At 43.7% G+C, this 23,819-nt stretch overlaps 1 protein-coding gene across 1 annotated transcript in view; it reads right to left on the bottom strand.

Moving 5' to 3' along the window:
• LOC145404715 (secretin receptor-like) overlaps positions 1-23,819 on the bottom strand; it is a 109,170-nt gene that overhangs the window by 42,196 nt on the left and 43,155 nt on the right. The window contains exons 3-4 of the mRNA XM_080276266.1: positions 22,370-22,479; positions 462-593 (exon numbers count right to left, since the gene is read on the bottom strand). Coding sequence (XP_080132392.1) covers positions 462-593; positions 22,370-22,479 — 242 coding nt within the window. The remainder of the gene's footprint in view (positions 1-461; positions 594-22,369; positions 22,480-23,819) is intronic.

Below are 23,819 nucleotides of genomic sequence, written 5' to 3' on the forward strand. Positions count from 1 at the left end.
CCCTACTCATTTGGTACGTAGATTCCCTCCCACACTATACATCCGTAAGATTAATCAAAAGGCACTTCTGTTAACTACGACATATGCATTCTCTACGTCCATAAAAGCTACTTACAGATCCTCCCCATGTCGGTATTCTTCTCACATACATTCTAAAAACAAACTCCCAGTCTGCACCCTGTATCACACCTGAAACCTCCCTCTGGTAAAGACTGAGCCTATCGATTTTCAAGGTTCTACTTTCTCCACCTTCCCCATCTACTGACCCTTCCATGACATTTCAATGATTGTAGATGTCATAACTCAATAATTAGGTCACCTTTTGTCTTGCAGCTTTACACAACATAATGCGTCTGTTGCACAGATAAGGCCCATCTATTTTTAAAGTTCTGGCTGTTAAGTTGCTCGAATAAAGATTTATGTATGGAGTTAAATGAGTGAAGTAACGTAGCGTGACTCACCTCAAGGACAGTGAAGGTGGTGACGGTGGCAGCGGAGGAGTTGACAGGGAGACACGCGGAGTAGTTGGTCCAGCCCAGCTCCTTGCCGCCCTCCCACTGCCCGTCCGCACCACATACACGCTCCGCCTCGCCCTGTAGAAACATGGGTCAAGTTCAATAATATATAATGAAGAATCAGATCCAGTGGTGTAAATCAAAAGGGCCCAGTTTAGCAACTCAAGGCTAGAGTTTCAGGCACAGAGGGTCAAGCCCAGAGAGGGTCAGATACAGGGAATCCGGCTCAGGTAGTTTGATCTGAAAGCTCATACTTGATCAGGTCCAGTGTATGAGATTCAGAATCAGAATATGATGCAGAGGGACAGTAACTGGGGGTAAAGTAAGGGAACAGATTCACAAACAGGTCCAGGAGTCAGGTCCATGGATTCCTTAAGTTGAACTCGGTGGTTATTCAAGAAGGACGGTCCAAAGGTAGACGCAAAGTCCACGGATAGTTCAAGCGGCTAGATCCCGTGACAGATCTGGGATGTTCAGTGGTGGGATCAGTGGGACAGGTCAGAGGGAGATTCAGAGAGGGAGGCAATACCAGAGGCAGTCACAGAAGGACCAGGGGATCAGGTGCGGGGGTCATTTCCAGAGGCATGCTCAAGGAGTCAATTACAGCGATCAGATACTGGTCCAGGGCTTATGTCCAAAGGGACCAGACTCAGGTGTTGGAGTAGGTTAGATCAAGATCCTTGGGGCAGACCTGGGAGTCAGGATCAAGGGCAGGTCCGAGGGTCAGTCTAGGGGCAAATATGAAGGTCAGGTCTAGGGACAGGCCTGAAGGTCAAGTATGGAAATAGGGTCCAGAGGGATGTCTGTGGGTCAGGTTTTATTGCAGGTGTTGTGGTGAGGTCTAGAAATCAGGTCCAGCGGGCAGGTCAAGGCAACAGATCCAAGGACAAGTCTGGGGTAGAAATCAGGTCCAGGGACAGCTATGGGGCGCCGGGCCAAGGATATGTCTGGGGTCAGCTTCAGCAGGCAGAGGTGTGGGTTATGTCCACTGGTTAGCTCTAATTATGTCCATGTGTTATGTCGAATGGCTAGCCCCCGAGGCAGCTATGGGATTGAGGGTTAGGTTCAGTGGAAGTAAGCAAGGGATTGGGGTCTGGCTGGAGGAAAGCGGCTGGTGACCGCGGTAAAGCACAGTGAAACTGGAGGCACTATGGTCGTGCAAGAAAGGAGAGCGTTGCCAGTCAGGGGAGGGAAGATAACAACAGAGAACCATCTTATAAAAATATGGTTATTATCCTGTCACAACGTATGTTGCAACATAATTAGAACACTTAAACACGTTGGTGAGAGAGTAGTACTTGCAACGTGTTATTCCTAGCTAATGCAAATACTGCATCCTCAAGCTTCATTCATTCACCATTCATATGGGGAAAACCCGCGGATAGCATAGCCTCACTCACCCTCCGACTTCTCCCAAGGGCGTCCTTTCATGCAACCCTCCAGGCAGCGGCTATTCCCTTCTAAATATCTCTCGACGGAAACGATTAAACCAGCCACGAGTTTCGTGGCCTTCCCCATGGTCTCCTCCATCCCGGGTTAGCTCTCTCAGATATCACCCTGTGAGCAGAATCAACCTCAGGAAAACGAGCCACGTGCCCATATTACCGGAGTTAGCGCTGATGTATTGTGTGGGTAATAGGCCTCGATTCAGTCTCAAGGAGTAGTCGCTTGTTACGCACCAGGTCGTACCAGCGATATCCCATAATCCTGCAAAGGCACTTGGTACCAACGGAGTCAATATGCCCCTTCAAGTCACTGTTTCTTGTCCATGTCTCAGCCATAGAGTAAGACAGGGAGCACCAGTGCCTTGAAGATGCGAATTTTCGTCCTTCTACACAGATAGTGACAAAGCCAAATGCGACAAAGAATCCCATCGTCTGACCTAATTTATGCTTCATAATTATACGAGTAATCATAATGCAAACCGAATGTTCTCAGTCAGGTTAAATATTTCATCTTCATGTGTAATCAGGCCCTAAGCATTTACTTTGGCCTAATCAGATAAAGTACATCAGCTCAAGACCATTACATTCTTCTAGGTAAATTCTGGCCTTCCATTAGATCACCCAAGCCGTGCCTGCGAAGGAGGGTACCAAAAATCAGTTCTCTCGGCGCAATGACTTTTAAGATGTTGATTGGGGGCTTCGTTCAGGTCTGAGTAGGGTGGGTGGAAAATAGTGGGTGGGGTGGGGTTGGATGGTACTGTGTGGTGGGGCATGATGGTGAAATCATAATCTGCGAAGATGGATATTGTAGGTTGGCTGATATGTAGAACTATAGTTTGTGGTAGGCCATGACGAGGAAAACCAGACTTCGTGAAAATGAACACTGCATGTTGGCTTAAGGTTTGTATGAAAAATGGGGAGCAAAAGTGGACTCAGTGGGAGGAGAGGAGTTGACAGGACAGAGGCTTGGGATGTTGGTGAGCGATGGAGCAGAGCACAATAAGTAGTCGTTCAAGAAGGGAGCTGTATGATGTGTGTGTGTGTGTGTGTGTGTGTGTGTGTGTGTGTGTGTGTGTGTGTGTGTGTGTGTGTGTGTGTGAATGGGAGCAGAAAGGGTGTGAAATAAATATCAAGAAATTTACGGAACGGCTTTGAATAGCAGTGGGTGGTGGGTTATGACGGTGGTAGCATGCTGTCGTGGTGGGCAATGTACGGTGGTATATATAGGCTTGGTGTTGGCTTAATCAAATAATCCGCCCAAAACAACAACGTAAGCATGTGTCACTCTTGTACGGCTGGTGTCTCGCAAAGCAGAGAAAAGTGCCACATTAACTTCACCGGAACAAACAGGAATAAATATAATATCATACTAGCCGTAATCCTTATCAAAAACTTAGATGGACGGGAAGTGTAAATTAAATACAAGGTGTGACTAAGTGGCAGGAGGAAGAGAGGAAAGAAAGTAACAGAATAATTAACTAAGAAAAAATTAACGAAAGGAACGAGAAAAGTAATATATTAGTACTTACTAGTGCGGGAAGGGAAGGATACGGTGAACATTATTTCACTTAAAGGAAAACAAGGAGCAGAAAAACTTTGCATGGCGTTTTTAGGGGAAAACAATGGAGAATGACACATGACGAGGCTGAGAAACGGACAGAGAAGATGAAAGCTGCTGCAAGGAACTAATGAAAAATATCCAAAGCTGAGAATGTATTATGAAGTCATATAAAAGATAAACTGGCACAACCCTCCCATCATGCATCAATAGCCGTAGCTCTGTAGCGTCTGGGATTTGAACCCTTATTCATATAGTATTTTTTTAACTCATAATTAGCCCTAGAATTACCAGAAGTTAGTGCGTCAAGTCCGGGGAAACCCTGTATACTCACATACATACATACATGCACACACTTACATACATACATACATACATATTATATATACACACAGAGGCAAACTCCTGCCAAATGGATTCTCGAAATCTAAACCACTCCAGTCGAATGGGAGCAGTCTTTGAGAGAGAGAGAGAGAGAGAGAGAGAGAGAGAGAGAATTGACATGCCATATTTACCATCTCCCCCTTTGGTATAGGGGCTGCAAAACTAAAAATGCAACCCAAACTTCTCGCTTCACTTGGAGGACTCATCAGTACTGCATTTCTCAATACACATTCTACGTACTCATATCATTATCATTACTAAGCACTGTACTAGCAACACTAGCCACTCACAACAGTAATACTCTCACATCATCCTAGAATATGCAACACTTCCTACACCCCTCGTAAGCCCCTTCCTTAAAACACCACCACGTTCTGGATTACCGCCTCGATCCCTACAATGCCACCTCACACCTTTAAGCCCTAAAGCCTGAATATCCCCACCTTCTGACCTGTTACTCTTTAAGATCAAGCCCTTCGTTACTTTCCCTCTCCGTTCTTGCCCCAACACCACCTCACTACCACATTCTCACAACTCTTACTTCACCACAACTCCCTGTTACTCCAGCGATCCATCTCACCATAGTTACTACCCATTTGAACTTGAAATCTGCCCGTCCATTAAAAATAATCGAATCCTGCTACCATTTGACGTCCACCTGCTCACAAATCCATACATATCCACCTACTCATAGCAAATCATACATATTCACCTACTCATCATAGATCCACACATAGCCACCTACTCATTACAAATCCACACACATTCACCTACTCATCACATATCCACACATATCTCATTCTTCCTGTCATGTACAAAATCATCCACTCAGTCTCACTGACACCCTAATATTAAGGTGCCATTACCAGAGCAACATCACTTTCATTAGTTCTCGTCCACAAAATTTGCATTTATTTTCTCTCTCTCTCTCTCTCTCTCTCTCTCTCTCTAACTTGGCCAAATCACAGTAACAGAAAGAGATAATAAGAGACTGTCAGCATGATGGGAAGTGGGAGTAGAAGGAACAGTTAAAAATTAAACAAAAGAGGCTGAAGGTGCGGGTGCAACAAAGGAATTTAGATAACTGAAGGAAAGAATACGCTGACAGAAGGAAATGTGTATGGAGATTAAGTAGCAGAGATAAGGAGGAGTTAACTACGAATTTGGAAGAAAAATGAACGCACAATTTTCAGAAGACAGGAAAGTGATGAACAATAAAGGCAGGAGAAGAGCAGTGGTAAAAGAATTTCGCTAGTTGGTGTACAAGAAGGAAACCTGGTGCCCAAGGATGTGGCACTATCAGAAATAGGATGTAGTGTGGCAAGGTCGAAAAATGGAAAGATTGCATGTGTTGATTCAGTATACTCAGAAATTATAAATGTAGTAGAACGAGTAAAATTAATTGCTTATTGGTAATTTGTCAGAATCATTGAAACCTGTTTTACTACAGGAGTGGAAGGAGGCTGTGACTGTATCTTTATATAAGGGTAATGCTGATTGAAGTGCCAAAACATTTAATGAGATTGTTGTCCCTAGTGTTGTAGATAAGGTAAATGGAAGAATAGTGATAGAAAGTGCAAAACAGGTGTTATGAGATTCGTTTAACGAGAAAAAAGTTGATATCAGGTGGGGGTAGAAAATATGAGACAAATCTTTACAATATGACAGGGAAGAAACTCAGTTGAGAAATATAAGACTTTTATGGCATTCATGGAATTGGAAAAGGAATATTACCTGGTGAACAAAAAGTGCGGAAATGGTGTTTAAGGAAAATGGCAAAATGCTTTGAAAAGTTATATCATTAGCAAAGTTTGTGTAAGAGTTGAATATTTGAAGGACAGGTTCAGTATCACTATTCGAATGAGGTTATGGCTGTTTTCGCAGCAGTTCTCCTACGTAACATACATCTCCACATGATACCGCTCCAATGCTAACGTCTACCGACTATACTGAGTCCATGCCAGAGCTGACTCATACAGGACTGGTTTATTAATGAGATTTTTTTTTTTTTTTTTCACGACACTTCGGTGGGTCTTATCGTAAATCAGTAAAATCCGTTTTAAAGATTTTTTTTTTTTTTTTTTTTTTTTAATGTGCCCGAGGTGAGTGTAGCCTATACACTGAATATACACTGTATATGGCTAGTGAGGGAGTGATCGCCCTCTACCTACACAGATCAAAAGCCCTCGGGAGCAGGGGGGTGGTTGCTTTCTCAGGCAGAGGAACTCCTTGAGAGTGAAATGGCTGGGAAGCATGCCGGCACGTGACTGGCTACAGCATAGCTGGGTCTTTCGGGTGTGGGCAATCAGGCAAGTTAGCTGCCTACTGCGACTGCAACACAATGGCGAGGTGTTCAGGAAGTTAGCCAAAGAAACCTTGATGGACTCTGAAAGAACAATAATGGCCCCCAGTCCCGTGCAGCCCTTAAATGGGCAGGGGGTGCTAAGAATCTCACGGTTGCCTCAGTTACAATCTAATTCCTTTGTCAATGCAAAAAATACAATTAAAATTGGTAACTGGAATGTGAGAACGCTAAATCATGACGGTAAAATCGATGAGTTAGTGAAGGTTTTTCAAAATTACGGACTTGATATTTGTGCTCTGACAGAAACTAGATTAACTGGAGTCGATAAGTTGGATTTGGAGGATGGTATACGTTTATTGATATCTGGCCGACAGGACGGAATGCATTATCAGGGAGTAGGATTGTTGCTGGGTTGTAAAGCAAATAAGGCTTTATGTGAGTGGGATCCTATAGATGAGCGATTGCTATACGCACGGTTTAAATCAAATCATGGCAACATCAGTCTGTTTGTGTGTTATGCACCTACTAATGATGCACTCGATGAAAGGAAAGACACATTTTATGAAAAGTTGCAAGAAGGAGTAGGAAGGGTACCTAGACATGATGTTTTGATCTGCGTTGGAGACTTTAATGCAGTAATGGGTTGTTCAAATGAGGGATTTCAGGCATGTATGGGTAAGATGGGAGTTGGTAGTAGGATGAGTGAAAACGGAGTGAGGTTTGGAAGCTTCTGTCTAGCAAATGACTTAGTCATCGGGGGCACACTCTTTCAGCATTGCAATATACACAAGACAACTTGGGTGTCGCCGTGTGGAAAATATAAAAATCAGATTGATCACATCGCTATCAGTAGGAGGCATAGAAGTTCTCTGCTAGATGTTCATGTTAAACGGGGAGCGGTTATTGGTAGTGACCATCAACTCAGCATTGCAAAAATAAGGTTTAAACTTAAAAATCAGAAGAAGGAAAAATCTGGTGTTGGTAGATACGATATTGTTAAGCTTAGAAGAGAAGGAGAAGAAAAGGAGGAATTCAGATTAGAATGCAGAAATAGGTTTTTGGTGTTGGAAACGTTGGAAGAGGGGGAGAGAAGTGTAGATGACATGTGGGAGGATGTGAACAAAGTTTTGCATGAGACTGCTGAATGTACGATTGGAAGGAGACATAGATTCAGGAGAAAGAAATGAATATCAGAGGAAACGTGGGATATGATAAAAAAGAGAGGTGAGGCTAAATTGAGGAGTGAGATGCAATGCGTTGATGAACGAGAGATTGAATTAGCAAGAGCTGCGTACTGGAGTTTGAATTCAGAAGTAAGAAGGTTAGCTAGGAGAGATAAAAGAAGATGTGTGGATGAAAAGGTTGCAGAGACTGAAATCCTAATAAACAAAAATGATGGACAGAGTCAAAGAATAGCATATGAATCGATTAGAGAACTGAGTGGTAATGCAGGTAAACGCAAGGAAATACCAATTAGAGACAGGGAAGGAAATTTATTGACCAAAGATGGAGATATTAAAAATAGATGGAAAGAGCATTTTGAGACAGTTCTTAATAGACCAATACCACCAGAAGAGGATATACCGTCTGCTCAGGAAGATTTAAATATAGAAACAGGAGAGTTGAGGCTTGCAGAAGTGGAGAAAGCAGTAAAACAGTTAAAGAATAATAAGGCACCAGGGGAGGATGGTTTATTTCCGGAAATGTTTAAAGTGGAGGGGGATAGATTAATAATGATCTTGACCAAGCTATTCAATAAGATATGGGTGACGGGGTTACTACCAGCAGTTTGGAAGAATGGTGTAATTGTTAAAGTTCCGAAGAAAGGAGACCTGAGTGAATGTGGTAATTGGAGGGGAATCTCTTTGTCACCGATAGCTTTGAAAGTTTTCAGTAGAGTGTTGTTAAATAGGTTGGAGCCGGTGGTTGAGGGTATTCTGAGGGATGAACAGGCTGGTTTTAGAAAGGGACGTGGTTGCAATGATCAGATCTTTATAGTTAGGCATTTGATGCAGCAAGTTAATGAAATGAGAGTACCGTTAAGTCTTTGTTTTGTTGAGTTTGAAAAGGCTTTTGATAGTGTTTCGAGAGAGTCTATGGGGAAGATCATGAGACATTATGGAATACCAGAGGAGTTTGTGAGGGTCATTATGAACATGCATGAGGACACATTTTGTAAAGTGATGGTTGATGGTTGTCTGAGTGATTCGTTTGAAGTCAAGTCCGGAGTAATTCAAGGTGGTGTTCTATCGCCTTTACTATTTATATTGGTCATTGATTACATTATGAAACGTGTTGGAACAGAAACCGGTGCAGGTATACTTTGGGGAGAGAACAGGAAACTTTTGGATTTAGATTATGCAGATGATATAGTTTTGATTTGTGATGGGCCAGAAGAGATGCAGAGAGTGTTGGACTGTTTGGTGAGTGAAGGTCGCAAGGTGGGTTTGGTTATTAATTGTGGAAAAACTGAAATAATCAATATGAATATGGAAAATGCGCAGGAATGTGTAATTGGAGGTATGGTTGTAAAGCAAGTTGATAGGTTTAAATATTTAGGTACTTATTTAGCCAAGGATGGTTCTTTGAACTTTGAATTCGAGGAAAGGTTAAAGAAGGCTAATCAGGCAATGGGAATGCTTAAAAATATTTGGAATAATAACAATTTCTCTGTGCATACAAAAATCAAACTTTATAAGGTAATGGTTAGGAGTATCTTAATTTATGGACATGAGTCTTGGTACAGCACAGTGACTATGGAAAATAAATTCATGGTGTTTGAAAATAAAGCACTTAGAAGAATATTAGGAGTTAAGTGGTGGGAAAGGATACCAAATAGTAGAATTAGAGAAATAACGGGAGTGCAGCCGATCGATGAATATGTTAGATTCTCACGATGGAAGTGGCTAGGACATGTGTATAGGAGACAGGGAATAGTACGAGGTACACCAGGGTGGGTGGCACCTGGTAGGAGAGGTAGAGGAAGGCCAAAAGAGACGTGGGTGAGGACAATGAGACGGGAAGCTGGAGATGAGTGTTGGGGAGATCTTGAGGAGTTAGCACAAGATAGGATGTGGTGGTGTGAGTTCGTCGAGGCCCTATGCATCCCCGAGGGTGCCACAGGAAATGATTGATTGATTGATTTAATGTGTCCGACTCTGGGCATAGGCTTCACAATCCATTCTCAAGGCCCAATAGTTCTCCTTCATTCCATACACCTTCACATGTCACCACTTTGGTGCTAACACCCACCATCCATATTGAATACATGCTAGGGTCGACTCATACAGGACTGGTGTACTGGTATTAGCGGGGGTATTTTTGGCTTTACATTGAGTGACAAGCCAAATGGTTTCATGTAAGCCAGGAAACCATTTACAACGCTGGGTGGTAACCATATAACCAAACCATACGTGTTCCCTACGTGTCAACAAGTTGGTTGGTGGAGGGTTAGTGCCCCTCCCCGTAAAACAACTAACTCAAAGTCAAATGGCCACCCCTTGCGGGATTGTGGCGTCTGGCAATAGATAGATAGATAGATAGTTCCTCAAACGATTCCCTGCCCCAGCTGGATATGGAACTTGCCTCTACTGGAGAAGTGGAAGCAAGAGTTGCAGAGATGGAAGTGAAACTGGTGATAAATGGTGAGGAATGGATAGCTCACATCTAATGAATGCTGTTTCTGCTGTGTTGTTTGCTAATAGTGACATTTAAGCTTTGAGGGTTGGTTTTGTATTTTGTGAATATTTGTGAGTACCGAGGTTTGAAAGTAAAAATGGACAAGGGTAGATGATGGTTGTTGAGAGAGGAGTTAACTCAAACTGTGTTCTGTCGGTGAAGAGAGAAAAACTGCAAAAGTGTAGAGTGACTCAAGGTGGCCGATGCGCAATAGAGGTCTGAGTGCTGAGGTTGCAAGAAGACCGCAGGTAGGTGTATTAGTGCCCACATTATGGTACTGCTGTGAGTTGTTGGAATGGCGGAAGTATAAAAAAAAAATCGAGTGTGACTGCAGTAGAAATGGTTTGTTAAGAAGTATAAAAGAAATCAAGTGTGACAGCAGTAGAAATGGTTTAAGAAAGCTAAGTGACTTGTGTAGGCTGTACAGGATGTGGAAAAAAAAAACTAGAAGCAGATATGGAATATGGAAATCTCTTGATGAAAGGATAAAAGAGGGAATATTGAGATCATATGGTCACAATATTAGAATAAATTTAAATAGTGTAGTATAAAGTGTATTGATAAGTTTGAAAGAGGAGGAAGTGCTGCAGGCCAAGAAGAAGGTGCATGGACAATGCAAGTGAATGTGCGAATTAGCAAAGCTAAGGCTAGATAAGAATCGATGAAGCAAAGGGTATATATGAGTGAGTTTCAGGGTAGGCGGAGGCGTCAGAGGCCAAGATGGTGGGTGGATGATTTATCTGATTGTATGAATTAGTGAGATATGGGTGTCGATAGAAAATGTTAAAGGATAGATATGACGGATGTAATATACACAGAGGTGCAGTTAACAAAAGTAACACTCCTTTTTTTAACATGGCAGTAGAAGGAATGTCTCTGTCCCTTAGGTCTCAAGAAGCGTAGTTTTGTGTGGGTCGCTCTCCCTGTGATGTCGGGTCTTGAATTTTGAAGGCACTGACGATGAGAGAACTGATGTGTTGTCCATTTTTACTGGACAGTCTACTGATAGCACTGTTTTTTGTCTTCACCAATTTTCTGATTTCTCTAACTCCATATAAGGGATCAAGAGGCTTAAGATCATGATGATAATTATGATAATTATCATTATTATTACTAACATCACCACCGTCATCACTAACACGATCGCCACCAACTTGCCACCTCATTATGACCACTTCCAGGAACTCGACTATCACCTCGCTTACCCTAGTCCTCTCCCTCATCCCCTGCGGATATTCCCTCACTCCACTCCTTCACCCGACCTTACCCACACTCCTCGCCCTCCAGTCCATATCCCTCCCCCACCATTCCCTGATATCCCTCCCCATCTACTCACTCACAACCCTCCCTATACACTCCCTCTTAACCCTCCCCATCCAGTCGCTCTCATCCCTCCCCATCCACTCCCTCAAATCTCTTCCCATCCACTCCCTCACATCCGTCCCCATCCAATTCCACACATTCCTTCTCATCCACTCCCTCATATCCCTCCCCATCAACTCCTTCACATCCCTCCCCATCCACTCCCTCACATCCTTCCCCATCCACTCCCTCACATCCCTCCCCCTCCTTTCCCTCACATCCCTCCCATCCACTACCTCACATCCCTCCCCCTCCACTCACTCATATCCCTCCCCATCCACTCTTTCGCATCCCTCCCCATCTACTCACATCCCTCCCCATCCATTCCTTCACGTCCTTCCCTATCCACTCCCTCACATCCCTCCCCATCCACTCCCTTACATCCCTCTTCATCCACTCCTTCTCATCCCTCCCCATCCTCTCACACATCCCTCCCCATCTTCTCACACATCCCTCCCCATCCACTCTCTCACATCCCTCCCCCCTCCAACAACACCCCGGGGAGTGCCAACATTTCACCTCGGCTACAAATCGGCCTCAGGGGTCCCTTGGAACACCAATAACCAAGATGGCGCCAGGTGTACCACTCCCCCTTCCCCTACTTTCCTCCTCAAACCCACCATATTCACTCTCCTCCCACTACCTTTCCTCCCTGCCCCTCCTCCCTCCGACCCCGTCCTCTCTCGTCGCTCCTCTGCCTTCTCTCTCCTTGTTTTCTCCGCCTCCTCCACCTTCTCCCTTCCTCTCTCCCTCTCTGCTGTTTCATGTAATGGGCAGTAACCTTATGGCAACTTCCTGCTTGGCGCTTGTTACTGTAATTGGTGCAATAAATGAAGCCGAAGATATTTGTGGCTGGCAGGGGCTTTGGCAGAGACACCACTCGTACATAAAGGACGCTGCTGACTAAGACCGACAACACTACGAAATCCCATAAATTCAAACCAGAGTAGACAAGGAAATACGCGTCATTATAGATACACATATACCACAAACCCTGTCATGCCCTTCAGGTCACGAGTACAAACCATATATCATTCCAGCCCAAACATCCCCATTATTTTAATAGGAGGAGGCCTCATTGTAAAATATCCCTTATGGCTCTGCACACACACACACACACACACACACACACACACACACACACACACACACACACACACACACACACACACACACACACACACACACACGATTACCGAGGAGCTCTCATTAAGGACCGATTAGATTCTGTATGCATTCAAACAATACCCACATGACATCCACAGAGAACAAATGCAGGAACTTTCTCCCCAGACCATACCTTATTCTCCCCTACACCTGCCACTCAAACCACCTGTTGAACAATACACGCCCCTCCATCAGATCACCGCCCTGTTATCAAATCTCACACCGTTAAAACAATCAGAACTAGTGTTGGAAAACCCACACAAACAAGAAGAAGACAAACTAAGCATAATGTACAGAAGTCGTTGTACAGACACTCAGGACATTTACCTTGGGCTCCTTTAGACAATCGCAGAGTTGAACAGATACATTACCACAGCACACAAATCTAACGTTCCCAGTGGCCACATTAAACACAGGAACTTTTCTTCCAACATCAAGCAGCTAATCAAAAGAAACTGGCCAAAAGAATTTAGTATAATCAACCTAGTCTGAAACACTGCGTTCAATCGTCTGTCTCATGCAGGACTGTTCAGGGCATCAGTGATTATGGCGGAACTAATAGCGTCAGAAGTTTGTGCTTGGATGTACCTTGCGCGCGCGCGTGTGCGTGTGTGTGTGTGTGTGTGTGTGTGTGTGTGTGTGTGTGTGTGTGTGTGTGTGTTTGTCATAAGCAATACTGGAGGTATAGGCGTCATACTTCAAAGTGTGGAGCGTATGCGAGTAAGCACTGAACAGGCTTATCAGTGTTGACATATTAGTTTAAAGAATAAGTGTGCCATCCCACTTGCCTAATATTAATGCCTACTATCAAATGATCCATCTTATTTCAGATCCCTGGAATTTGAAAAAAAAAAAAAAAATCCTAAGGATGAATCGGGGGGGGGGGGAGGGGGTCATACGAGTTCTGCAAGTCATATCAGGCAGGTTAAGGGGACGGGGGTGAGAAACGGGAACTCTTCATCACCGCATTAGCGTCAGAAAGTGGCAACACATCGTTCAGCTCTTGTGCTGCAAGCAGTCCTACACCTCCTATTGCACAAGTGACGCTGGACCCGAGTATTCCTTTCATCTCTCGTTCATCTATCTATCTTTATACCTAGGCTGCTTCCCCCAAGGAAAGGGAGGTAGCCGAGACAGGACGACACACTCCCCATTTACTCATCCATTCAAACACATTCATTCGCATCTTAGCCCCAAAGGGGAGAAGGGACAGATCCTCACCGCATCACACCGCACAAGGGTCAACTGCTCAGTGCAATCAGTGACATCCGCAACAGGGCCCGACAGCAGAGCTGGTTTACCCCTGCCTCATCATAATAGACCCATCCCCTCTCGTTCATATTCCTAAACAAGGTGGAGATTCATTTACCCTCGATATCTCTAGTCCAGGTGAATATGGAATACTGTGGTGCGATGATGACAATGTTACGAAACTAAGGCAGATCATTAGTAAATATCCCTCTCGGAAAACGTTTCACATTAAAGAGATGTAGTGTAGGAAATCACCAACGGGATGGGAGCCAGAAACCAGATATATAAAAATGCAAAGTAATCACATGTATTTATTTCTCGCTTTGGTTCACTTAATCTGGAAGGACTACATTACCACAAAAATATTATAGTAAATCCCTGTTAGTGGAAGCCCAGATCCCCTTGTGTGCTGCCGACTGATCCTCTTATGGCTAAGGTAAGCTTATCGAGAAAGGTGCAGTGTGAGGGACAGTATAAGAAAAGCTGCGACCATCCTTCTCCCCAACACACGCTTACCAAAGCTTTAGTCACACAAAATGTTCGAGGAGCAGAAGCTACTGAAGGACGAGATAATATAGAAAGAACCTCTCTCTCTGGTGGAAGGAAAAGGTAACAGAATAAAGTTAGGTGAGATTAAAGAACATCAAATTAACTATACTGGATGTAATTACTGCCACTCGGGTCTTGTGTCTAAACCCTGTGTCTTCAGTGCTTAAATTCACTTTTTTTTTTTTTTTTTTTTTTTGGGGGGGGAGAGGCTCTTTTTGCCCAGTAGTGCCTTAAACCAGGAGGATTAAGGAAAATGGTCGAAGCCCTTTGGCATACACCTCTAGTGGCCATTTTAAGCAAATCCTAGATGGCCGCCGGCTCCTATTGTGAGCAGATTTTTACCATCTTTATAATCTGTATGGGGTTATTCAGGGTGTTAAGTTGATTTTTGAGGTTTTTAAGTGAATAAGTGTCAAGGTCACATAACCGGACTAATTACCTAGGTCATTTAAACCCAAGGTGCACTCAAATTCATTCGTAACTTAAACTACTTAGCAACGTAAACGCCCATAAAAATTTTAAAGATGTAAACTGAACTGGTTCATTCTTTATCTTGTGAGTTCAACCGCACTGGCATCTGCAGAGAAGCGTACAGCAAAGACCTGCTTAAGAGCATTTACAATATAACTGCCCTTGCATGCAATCAGGGAACCACAGTGAAATAAAAAAAGAAAAGGCTTTGCTTTTCATCGGTCAAATCTGTCCAGAAAGATCACACTGTGCCCCATTTATCCTTTATCCATCCCAGTCTGAGGCACTGGATATACACTGTTGTCGCTCAAAAGCCTGCACCCAAATAACGGGGTAAGACAATAGCTCGCAAGAAATGCTGGAACACCACATGCTGAGTAGATGGTATCATATAAAGCCTACGATTTCCTAGAGAAACAAATAAGCTGTCGATGGGCATCGTTAACACGAGATGCATCTGAGCTCAAAGAGTACATCATGAACCTGAGTTTCTCCTAGCCTTGCATGTGGTAGTCCTCCAAGATCATCTTCTTTGAACTCTTCAGCAGTGTTATTAAAGTCTCCATGGGGTTGAAGATTGTCTTCCATGTTCCCATTGCTGTCGTTCTGCCGATACACAGATATGAAGATGTGAAAGAATGAAATAGTTGCAAGGCATTTCTTTTTTTTTTTTTAAGGCAAGATTTTGAACGATGGTATAGACAGGGATCAGTTGGCAAGTTTTCCCGGACCGAAATCTGTCCATAGTTCCTGCAGTTCAAGGTATTCAAAGCTGTTAATGCCGATAAAAGCAACGTCACTATCGACAGCCTGAAGCATTACTTTTGGGTGACCTTCACATGAAGTATTAATAGCCAGATTAGAAAAAATTCAACTATCACTTTCATGATGGTTGCAGAGTGAGACAATTTGGAGATCGGCCTGGAACCTACCATAAATCACGCTAACCAACACAAGGTCAACTTTTGTGGAGTAGTGACTGAAGGATGCTGGCCGATGGGTCAACAAATGCGTCGCTAAGAAACCTGAACAGATTGGCTTCATTATCATTGTTACTGCAGGAAGTGCTTCCAGCAGGTGAATATCGGAGCTGTTCCCTTGACTACGGTGCATGCCGCCATGATACCAGAACATTGGTTTTCCTGAGTTTATAAGTCTTTCTTCTGGGTAAATGTCCCACACTGCGTCCAGCCACTGGATTTCACATTGTACAACGGAGAATATGAAGGGCATCAAATAGTGCATCACATATTCATCAAAATCGGTTGTCTTTGTGGATCTAGCAGAATTTCAAGATTTAAGAGTATCTTTTATTTACCCTGAACGGAGAAGATTTCGGCCTCCATTTGGATAAACAGACCCATAGCCACTGAACAATAATCCCTTCCAGCTGTTTAATGAATGGATTGAAATATGGGGCACAGTCCCTGTTCCAGTATGCAGGTTATGGTACAGTCCCTGCTCCAGCATGCAGGTTATAGTACATTCGTGGACATCTTGTCGCCCACATTTCCGCACACTGTGCAAATGTCCGTGCATCCGCTTCTTGCCAGCACCAGCACGCCCAGGTTATCACATTGAAACAATCTAGCACTCCTTCTCCCTCGTAAACTGGCAGCCAGGAGCTTTTACCTGCCTGTCCTGGTAGAGAGACCGGAGGTAATGCATCAAACAACCTGTTACGCAGATCACATCAGGGAAGAAATTAGTTCTAATAAAATGGGCGATCCTATGGTTGAATATTATTGGCATAGTAAATGTTCTTAAACTAAATGAATATTTAGAAAAAAATGAGTTTCTCTTAATGAGAGGAAGCAGATCTTAACATAAGACGTTATTTACCAGTGTCTCTCACTACAGTTACGTCCCGAATTAAGAAGACTCTACACCAGCAGTAATACCTTTCGCATCTACCGGGCAAGCCTGACCACGCTTCGGTAAGCCGACCCTCCAGAGACCCCACACAACATCAGACAGACATCAACTTTGATGACACTTTGATAGGGCCCGACGACTCTACCAGGCGGAAGTCCAAGGGATTACTTGCTCCACGACGCTGACCTTTGCCCCAGCCACTGACTTTGTGTGGTCCAGCGTCAGTTACGTGGGTGTTTGCACCCACGGGAAGGAAAGAGAACGCACTGTCATTCTTAATGAAAAATAAAAAGGCAACCAGCAAGTGTAAACGTATCTTCATGTAGGTGGTCAACTTAGAATACAGTGCAAATTATACATTTTGAAAAATTACAAGTTAATACCAGTCGCATACGGAGTAAAGGTAAGGGGTAGGGGCAGACGCAATTAATCCCTTAGCTACTGTACTCATCTTAGAACCTTAGACCGTTCTAGGATACAAGGCCATTACATCATCCATGTTGCCTCAGTTACCTGCTCTAGGTGTTACTCAAAGTACACAGTCTGCCACCCAGCCCACAGTAATAGCAGAAGACATTTGCCTGAACCAGGATTCAAACCCTGGCGTTACTGAGCTGGCAGCTTCGTAGCCAGGAAGGTTCATCGCTCGGCCACTGCGGTGAAAAACTATTAAGGGTATAAGGTATCGTATGCCACGAGTGTGAAAAATCAGTGGTAATGGGAATGCTATTTGGCCTCTTAAGGAATTTATATGTATTACTTATACCGGATAGGAAACAGAAATACTGTGAGGGATGTGGAGTAGGAAAATTTAGTGACTGAAGAGTAAAAGAGACAGTATACAGTATCTAGATTTAGATGGTATGGTCACACAAACAGAATAGATGAGACAAGAGTGGCTAAGACAAGGGTAATGAAATGGATATGTGAATGGGTGTCTGAGGGTAGAAGGCGTGGAAGGTCAAGAAAAGAATTACTCAATAAGGCTACAAAGATGTGGGAGAGAGGCATCTTTCCTCGCTATCCCGTAGTCAAAGCCAGAGTCTGGAAACAAGCCAAGATATATGTAGACTCTACCCTGTCATCTCTATTGATGTTTCTCTAATGCACAATTGCAATGAGTCAGTTTCATGTGGGGCTTGCAAAAGAACACGGATAAAACAAGGATCCCAGACGTAGCATTACGTCGATGCAGAGAACACGTAGAGACAAGTACGGGCTGGTCTAGCCGGGAGCACTGCACGGTTCTGTATGCAGATAGCTTCCTCTAGCACGGGCCTAAGCTCGGTTCTGCAGTTGAGACCAGTTTCACTGGGATAACCCAGGTAATATCAGATTTTGGGGTGATAACTTATTTACTTGCTCGGTCTTATCCAGGCATCCGAGTCAGCACATGAAGCACCATGGTACAAAGTTTCTTTTTGTTGCCCAAAGTCTGGTCCTGTAGTTGCCCGAGTGCGCTGAGTCTGGTGGTGCATCGCCTCTTGATTTCTCGTGCATAGTCTTTGAAGGTGAGTCCTGTGTCATGTGTCACTCCAGAAATTTTAGTGAAGGATGTGTGTGGCACACATACGTTGTTAAATGTGATGTGGGAAGACTATCAGTGTTGGTGTTTGCCACTGGCGATGAGAATGGTTTGGATTTGTCTGGGGCGATCGTCAGCCTGATGTCCTCGACCCAAGTCTGCAGTGTGCTGAGGTCAGGTAGTCCTGTTGCAGTGTGCAGGCTGTTTGCAGTGTGTTGTGGTTGCTATGATGATGTCCTCTGCATGTGAGGCAATCTTTGTGGTTGGTTGGAGTGTGGTAACATCATGCACGTATATTTTGAAGAGCATGGGTGAGAGAACGGAGCCTGGTGGAACTCCACTGAGAAAGTTGGGCGTTCGTGATGAACTGCCCTGGAATGTAACATGTGCTTGTCCACAGTCAGCACTTGGTGTAGTTCTCCATGTTTGCGTTGTATAACTTGGTGATTAGATTGCATCAGGGGATGGCATCGAAGGCTTTACTAAGATCTATTGTTGTGAGAAGTGTGCTTTGTGCGGTTGTCACGGAGTTGATACCATACAGTGCTTGCTGTGCGAGAGTAATCAGTAAGGCTTTTATTTTTTTTTTTTTATTTTTTTTTTTAAAATGCGAGGAAGAAGGAACCAAAGGTCGCGAGCCGGCAATTATTGTTCCTTGCTAGAGAAAAACGAAATACAAGAGATAGCCAAATTCAAGATCCGATCATTTCGAGATGCCTGGACACACTGCGTTTGAAAGACCGGAGATCATAGGAAGCAGAAAGTACAGACGGAGGGAGACAGTTCCAGAGGTGACCTGTTGCATAATTGAAGGACTGGGAGTAACGGTTAACTCTTGCATTAGAGAGTTGGACAGAAAAGGAATGAGAGTTTGCTGCTACGCGGGTGCTACACGCCCATCGTAGAGGTGGAGGAATGCATGCAGACAGTTCAGAGGAGCAGTGACCATTGAAGTAGCGATAGAAAAAAGATAAAGATGCAACAGTGCGGTTAAGAGACAGAGGTTGAAGGGAGTCAATAAGAGGAGGAGAGACGAAAAGCCTTTGACTCCACCCTATTGAGAAGAGCTGTATGTGGGAAGCCTCCCCCCCCCCCAACACATGAGAGTTGTACTCCACACAGGGGCAGATAAAACCCCTGTATAGAGTCAACAATTGTGCAGGGGTAAAGAAGGAACGGAGTCGGCTTAGCACACCTAATCTCTTGGAAGCAGATTTTACAAGAGTATGTTATATGATCTTTCCAAGATAAGTCCCTAGTAAATGAAACCCCAAGCATGTTCAAGGATGATGCAGGATTAAGCTGAATATTATTAAACATTAATGGGTATACCTGTGGAAGATTTTGTCGGGTTGATAGATGTAAAAACTGAGTCATTGATGCATTAAAAACAACCAGATTATTTTTACTCCAGTCAGAGATATGAGCCAAATCAGACATTAGGTGTGCCATAGCCTCATCCCTTGTTTGTTGAAGTAATTGCTGAGATGGACGTTGCGGGAACCGAATGGAAAGGTGAAGGGTGGAGTCATCAGTGTATGAGTGGATAGGGTTAGATGTACAGCTTAGAAGGTCATTGATGAATAAAAGGAAGAGAGTTGGTGATAGGACAGAGCCCTGAAGAACACCACTGTTGATAGATCTAGAAGAACGATGGCCGTCTACAACAGCGGCTATAGAACTACCAGAAAGGAAGCTAGAGATGAAGGCACAGATAGAAGGATAGAAACCATAAGAGGGCAGTTTGGCAATTAAACATTTATGCCAGACTCGATAGAAAGCCTTTGAGATGTCAAGTGCAATGGCAAAGCTTTCGCCAAAGTCCTGAAAGGAGGATGACCAGGAGTCTGAAAGGTAGGTGAGAAGATCGCCAGTGGAGCGTCCTTGACGGAACCCATACTGAAGATCAGAAAGAAGATTGTGATAGGAAAGATGCTTTAAAATTTTTCTGTTAAGAATTGAATCGAAAACTTTTGAAATATAGGATATTAAAGCAACTGGACGATAGTTAGAGGGCTGGGAGTGGTCACCCTTCTTTGAGACTGGCTGAATGAGAGTGAACTTCCGGAAAGAAGGAAAGATACAAGTTGATAGACAAAGACGAAAGAGTGCCTGGGCAGGGTGTAAGCACAGAAGCACAGTTCAAGCACAGAAGCACAGTTCTTGAGAACAACAGGAGGGACTCCATCAGGCCCATATGCCTTATTAGTATTGAGGCCTGTGATGGCAAAAAATACATCAGCTGAAGAAATTTTAATGTCAACCATAAGGAAGTCAGAGGGGGGAAGTGATGGAGGAATGGCACCGGAATCGTCTAAGGTGGAAATGGAGGAGAAAGTCTGAGCGAAGAGATCTGCCTTATCAGTAGAAGAAATAGCTACAGAGCCATCAGAGTAGAAAAGAGGAGGGAAGTATGATGAGGTAAAGTTGTTAGAAAGGTTTTTGGCAAGGTGCCAGAACGAGCGGGAAGAATTCGAGTTGGAGAGTTGAGAGTTAGTACGGATGCAATTACTTTTAGCAGAGCGAAGAACAGACTTAGCACGATTCCGGGCAGAAATGTATAAAAGATGTGATTCAGGGGTGGGTTGGCTCCGGTACCTTTTATAGGCCCTCTCCTTGTTGTGGACAGCATTAGAACAAGCGTGATTAAACCAAGGCTTTCGTGCATTAGTCAGAGGATATGAGAAAGGAATGTATGCTTCAATGCCCGAGAGAATAACCTCCATAATGCGCAAGGCACACTCAGATGGCTTCCGGCCATGGAAGCAATAATCATTCCAGGGAAAATCAAAGAAGTACTGCCTGAGGGCCTCCCAATCCGCAGCTCCAAAGTGCCACAGACGACTTTTCTTTGGAAAGTCCACAGGCAGTACTGGAGCGATAGGACAGGTTAAGGTGATAAGGTTGTGATCGGAAGAGCCCAACGGAGAGAAAAGATTAGCAGTGTAAGGAGAAGGATTAGTTGTAAGGAAGAGGTCAAGTATGTTGGAGCTCTCTCCAAGGCGTCAGGGATACGGGTAGGGTGCTGTACAAGCTGCTCTAGGTCATTAAGGATAGAAAAGGTGTAGGCTTGTTCACCGGGTGGGTCAGTGAAAGCACTCAGATTCCGTGTTGTGAAGAAGCAAGGTGTGTGATTTTGTGAGAATGAGGCATTCAGTTATTTTGGATGGTGTGCCAAGTTGCGTTATGGGTCTGTACGAAGAAGGGAGTGTAAGGAATTTGGTTTAAATACAGTGATGATTGTTCCATGTTCCTAAATCCTGGGACTGCAAGAGTATGCGTATGAGTAGTTGCTTATGTTTGTAAGGGCCTGGATGCCTTGAGGTCCCAAATATTACAGGTGTAGGTTGCTGATGCCATCTGGCCCTGTGCTTGCAAAGTTCTTTGTTATTCTGACAGTGTTAGGTGTCTGTTCTGGAGTGAACGGGGTTGCATTATGGTCGAATGGAAACAACTGCCTATGTTGAGTTTTTTTTTTTTTTTTCTTCTGATTCAGTATGGCCGGTGTTAAGTGTTTGCATATCGGTTAACAAGAGTGTTTTCTTGTTCTTTGTAGGAAGGGATGTGTTAAGTGTTTGCGGTGTTGGTGGCGTGGGTCTAGCTAGGACAGCGGTTCCCAACCTGGGAGCCATGGCCCCCAAGGGGGCCATGGGACATTGACTGGGGGGCCATGGGTCTTATTGGTAATATAAGATATTATAAGGTATTTGGTCTGGGTAAAACCTGACAGAAATCAAGTATGAAATATACCTTACTGTGCTAGTTTAGCCTTAAGTATATTGGGGTAATTACCGTTTTCTGCACAATATCAAATATTAAAAATATATAAATATACGATCTGAGTTATATAGGGGCCATGGAGCTTCTCATAATTTTCTCGGGGGGCCACAGGACCAAAAAGGTTGGGAACCACTGAGCTAGGAAGTGCATGCTTGTGATTTACTGATACTGTTAATGTACCCTGTAAAATCGAGAAGTGTCTGTGGAGTGACTGTGTTGTAACAAAGAGCTTCCATTTTTTCCTCGTTGTTTGTGCTACTTTTGCTTTTTATCTCATTATTTAGTTCTTGTATCTTTGTGATGGTGTCTTGTGTGTGTAGGAGATAGGAGTTGTGTTTCAGCCTGTTGCGTAGTCATATGAGGCGGGCAATTTCCGGGGTAAACTTTGGGTTGTAATGTCTCTGTTCCCTAGTGAGTGGTGTTTCTCTGCGTTGAGTATGGTGGTGCCGAACTTTGGATGTGCCCGTTAATGCTGGTGTGAAGTAAGTGTGATGGCCGTGTTACCTGTGCGATGATGCCCGGGATGTAGTGAGGGCAGGGCTGGGTGGTGGTGGTGTTGGGTGGGGTGGGGCTCCAGCACAGCATCTGGTCCCACACTCGTGGACACCACGCCTCTGTTGGCATAAAGAACGTGAGGTTGTAACCGATTACATACTTCATTGCCTGACCTCCTAAACATACTTTACATGAATCATTCGAGAGAGAGAGAGAGAGAGAGAGAGAGAGAGAGAGAGAGAGAGAGAGAGAGAGAGAGAGAGAGTAATAAAGGAATAACCAAAAAGAAATTCTTTATCAATGACTCTCATAACAGAGAATCCACAGTTAACACTCACAGTTGGCATCCTGAACAGTTTCCGTTTAGGTGTTAGGAACCGAATGGACGGTATAATAGCTGGTCATCTGACTAGTATATGATATCGTGACAGTGTTTGAATCCATGTAATTATGAACTATGGAGGTTTGAATTTTGTCAGCATAAACATTTCCATACAATAACAAAAAAATAAAACAATGTGATCTTGGTAAATATTAGCTATTTAAGATACATATTTGTTTTCCGTTTACCGATTTCCGTCTAAGATGACCAAGTACTTTTTACAATGTCGTAGTGTTTAAAGACGTGACGTCATTTGTTCGTCAGTAATTAACTGCTTATACTAAATATCAAAGCCTCAAAATAAACTATAAGTTTGTTTCCCGCACGGCGAACTGTTGAAGGTCGCATAATAGTTTTTTTTTTTTTTTTTTTTTTTCCTGTAATGTGCTGAAATTGCGATATAAGACCAACTCGTTTACCCTTCGAATGGCGAATCATCATCACCATCATCATCATTTCCACAGATCAGGGAATATATAAGATGGAAATGAATTGACAGAATGCTTAATATAATGGGCCAAACATGCATTAATGCAGTCTCGGCTACACCATACGGGCTAAGCGAACTAGACAAGCTATGTTCTCTATACTATCTGCCAGAACGAGACTCATGTGAATCTATAAGGCTTGACCTTTAACATAGGTTTATTGGATGTTTGAAACGGCACGGCATGTCCACTTGTGTGACAGTTACTAAGAAACGGCATCCACAAACTGATACTGCCTTTGGTTGATGGAGGGGGGTAGGGGATGAAGAGAGGGAACCTGCAGTTATCTTCATAGTCCCATTTTGTGCATGGAATCGTCTAACGAAAACTCACCTGGTTTCTGATGTAAGGTATCCCAGTCTGTGATGAGGTGGTGATTTTTACCACAGCCCCAGAGTATTAAGTGTACAAAATAGCACAGCCAAAAGTGTTCAGGCTATGATGCAGCATCCACATACTAATTTTCTTGGAAGGGTGTAGGAGGAACTTTGATGCTCAAAAATTAATAGAACTGTCCTTACCATAGCCTTACTGTGTGTGTTAAGTTACAAGACATATGGTAGTCTGGATACTGAGACACATTCGTCCG

This window comes from Coenobita brevimanus, chromosome 64, assembly GCF_032717465.1.
Source record: "Coenobita brevimanus isolate Jiangsu-jjx chromosome 64, ASM3271746v2, whole genome shotgun sequence".
Classification (NCBI taxonomy): domain Eukaryota; kingdom Metazoa; phylum Arthropoda; class Malacostraca; order Decapoda; family Coenobitidae; genus Coenobita; species Coenobita brevimanus.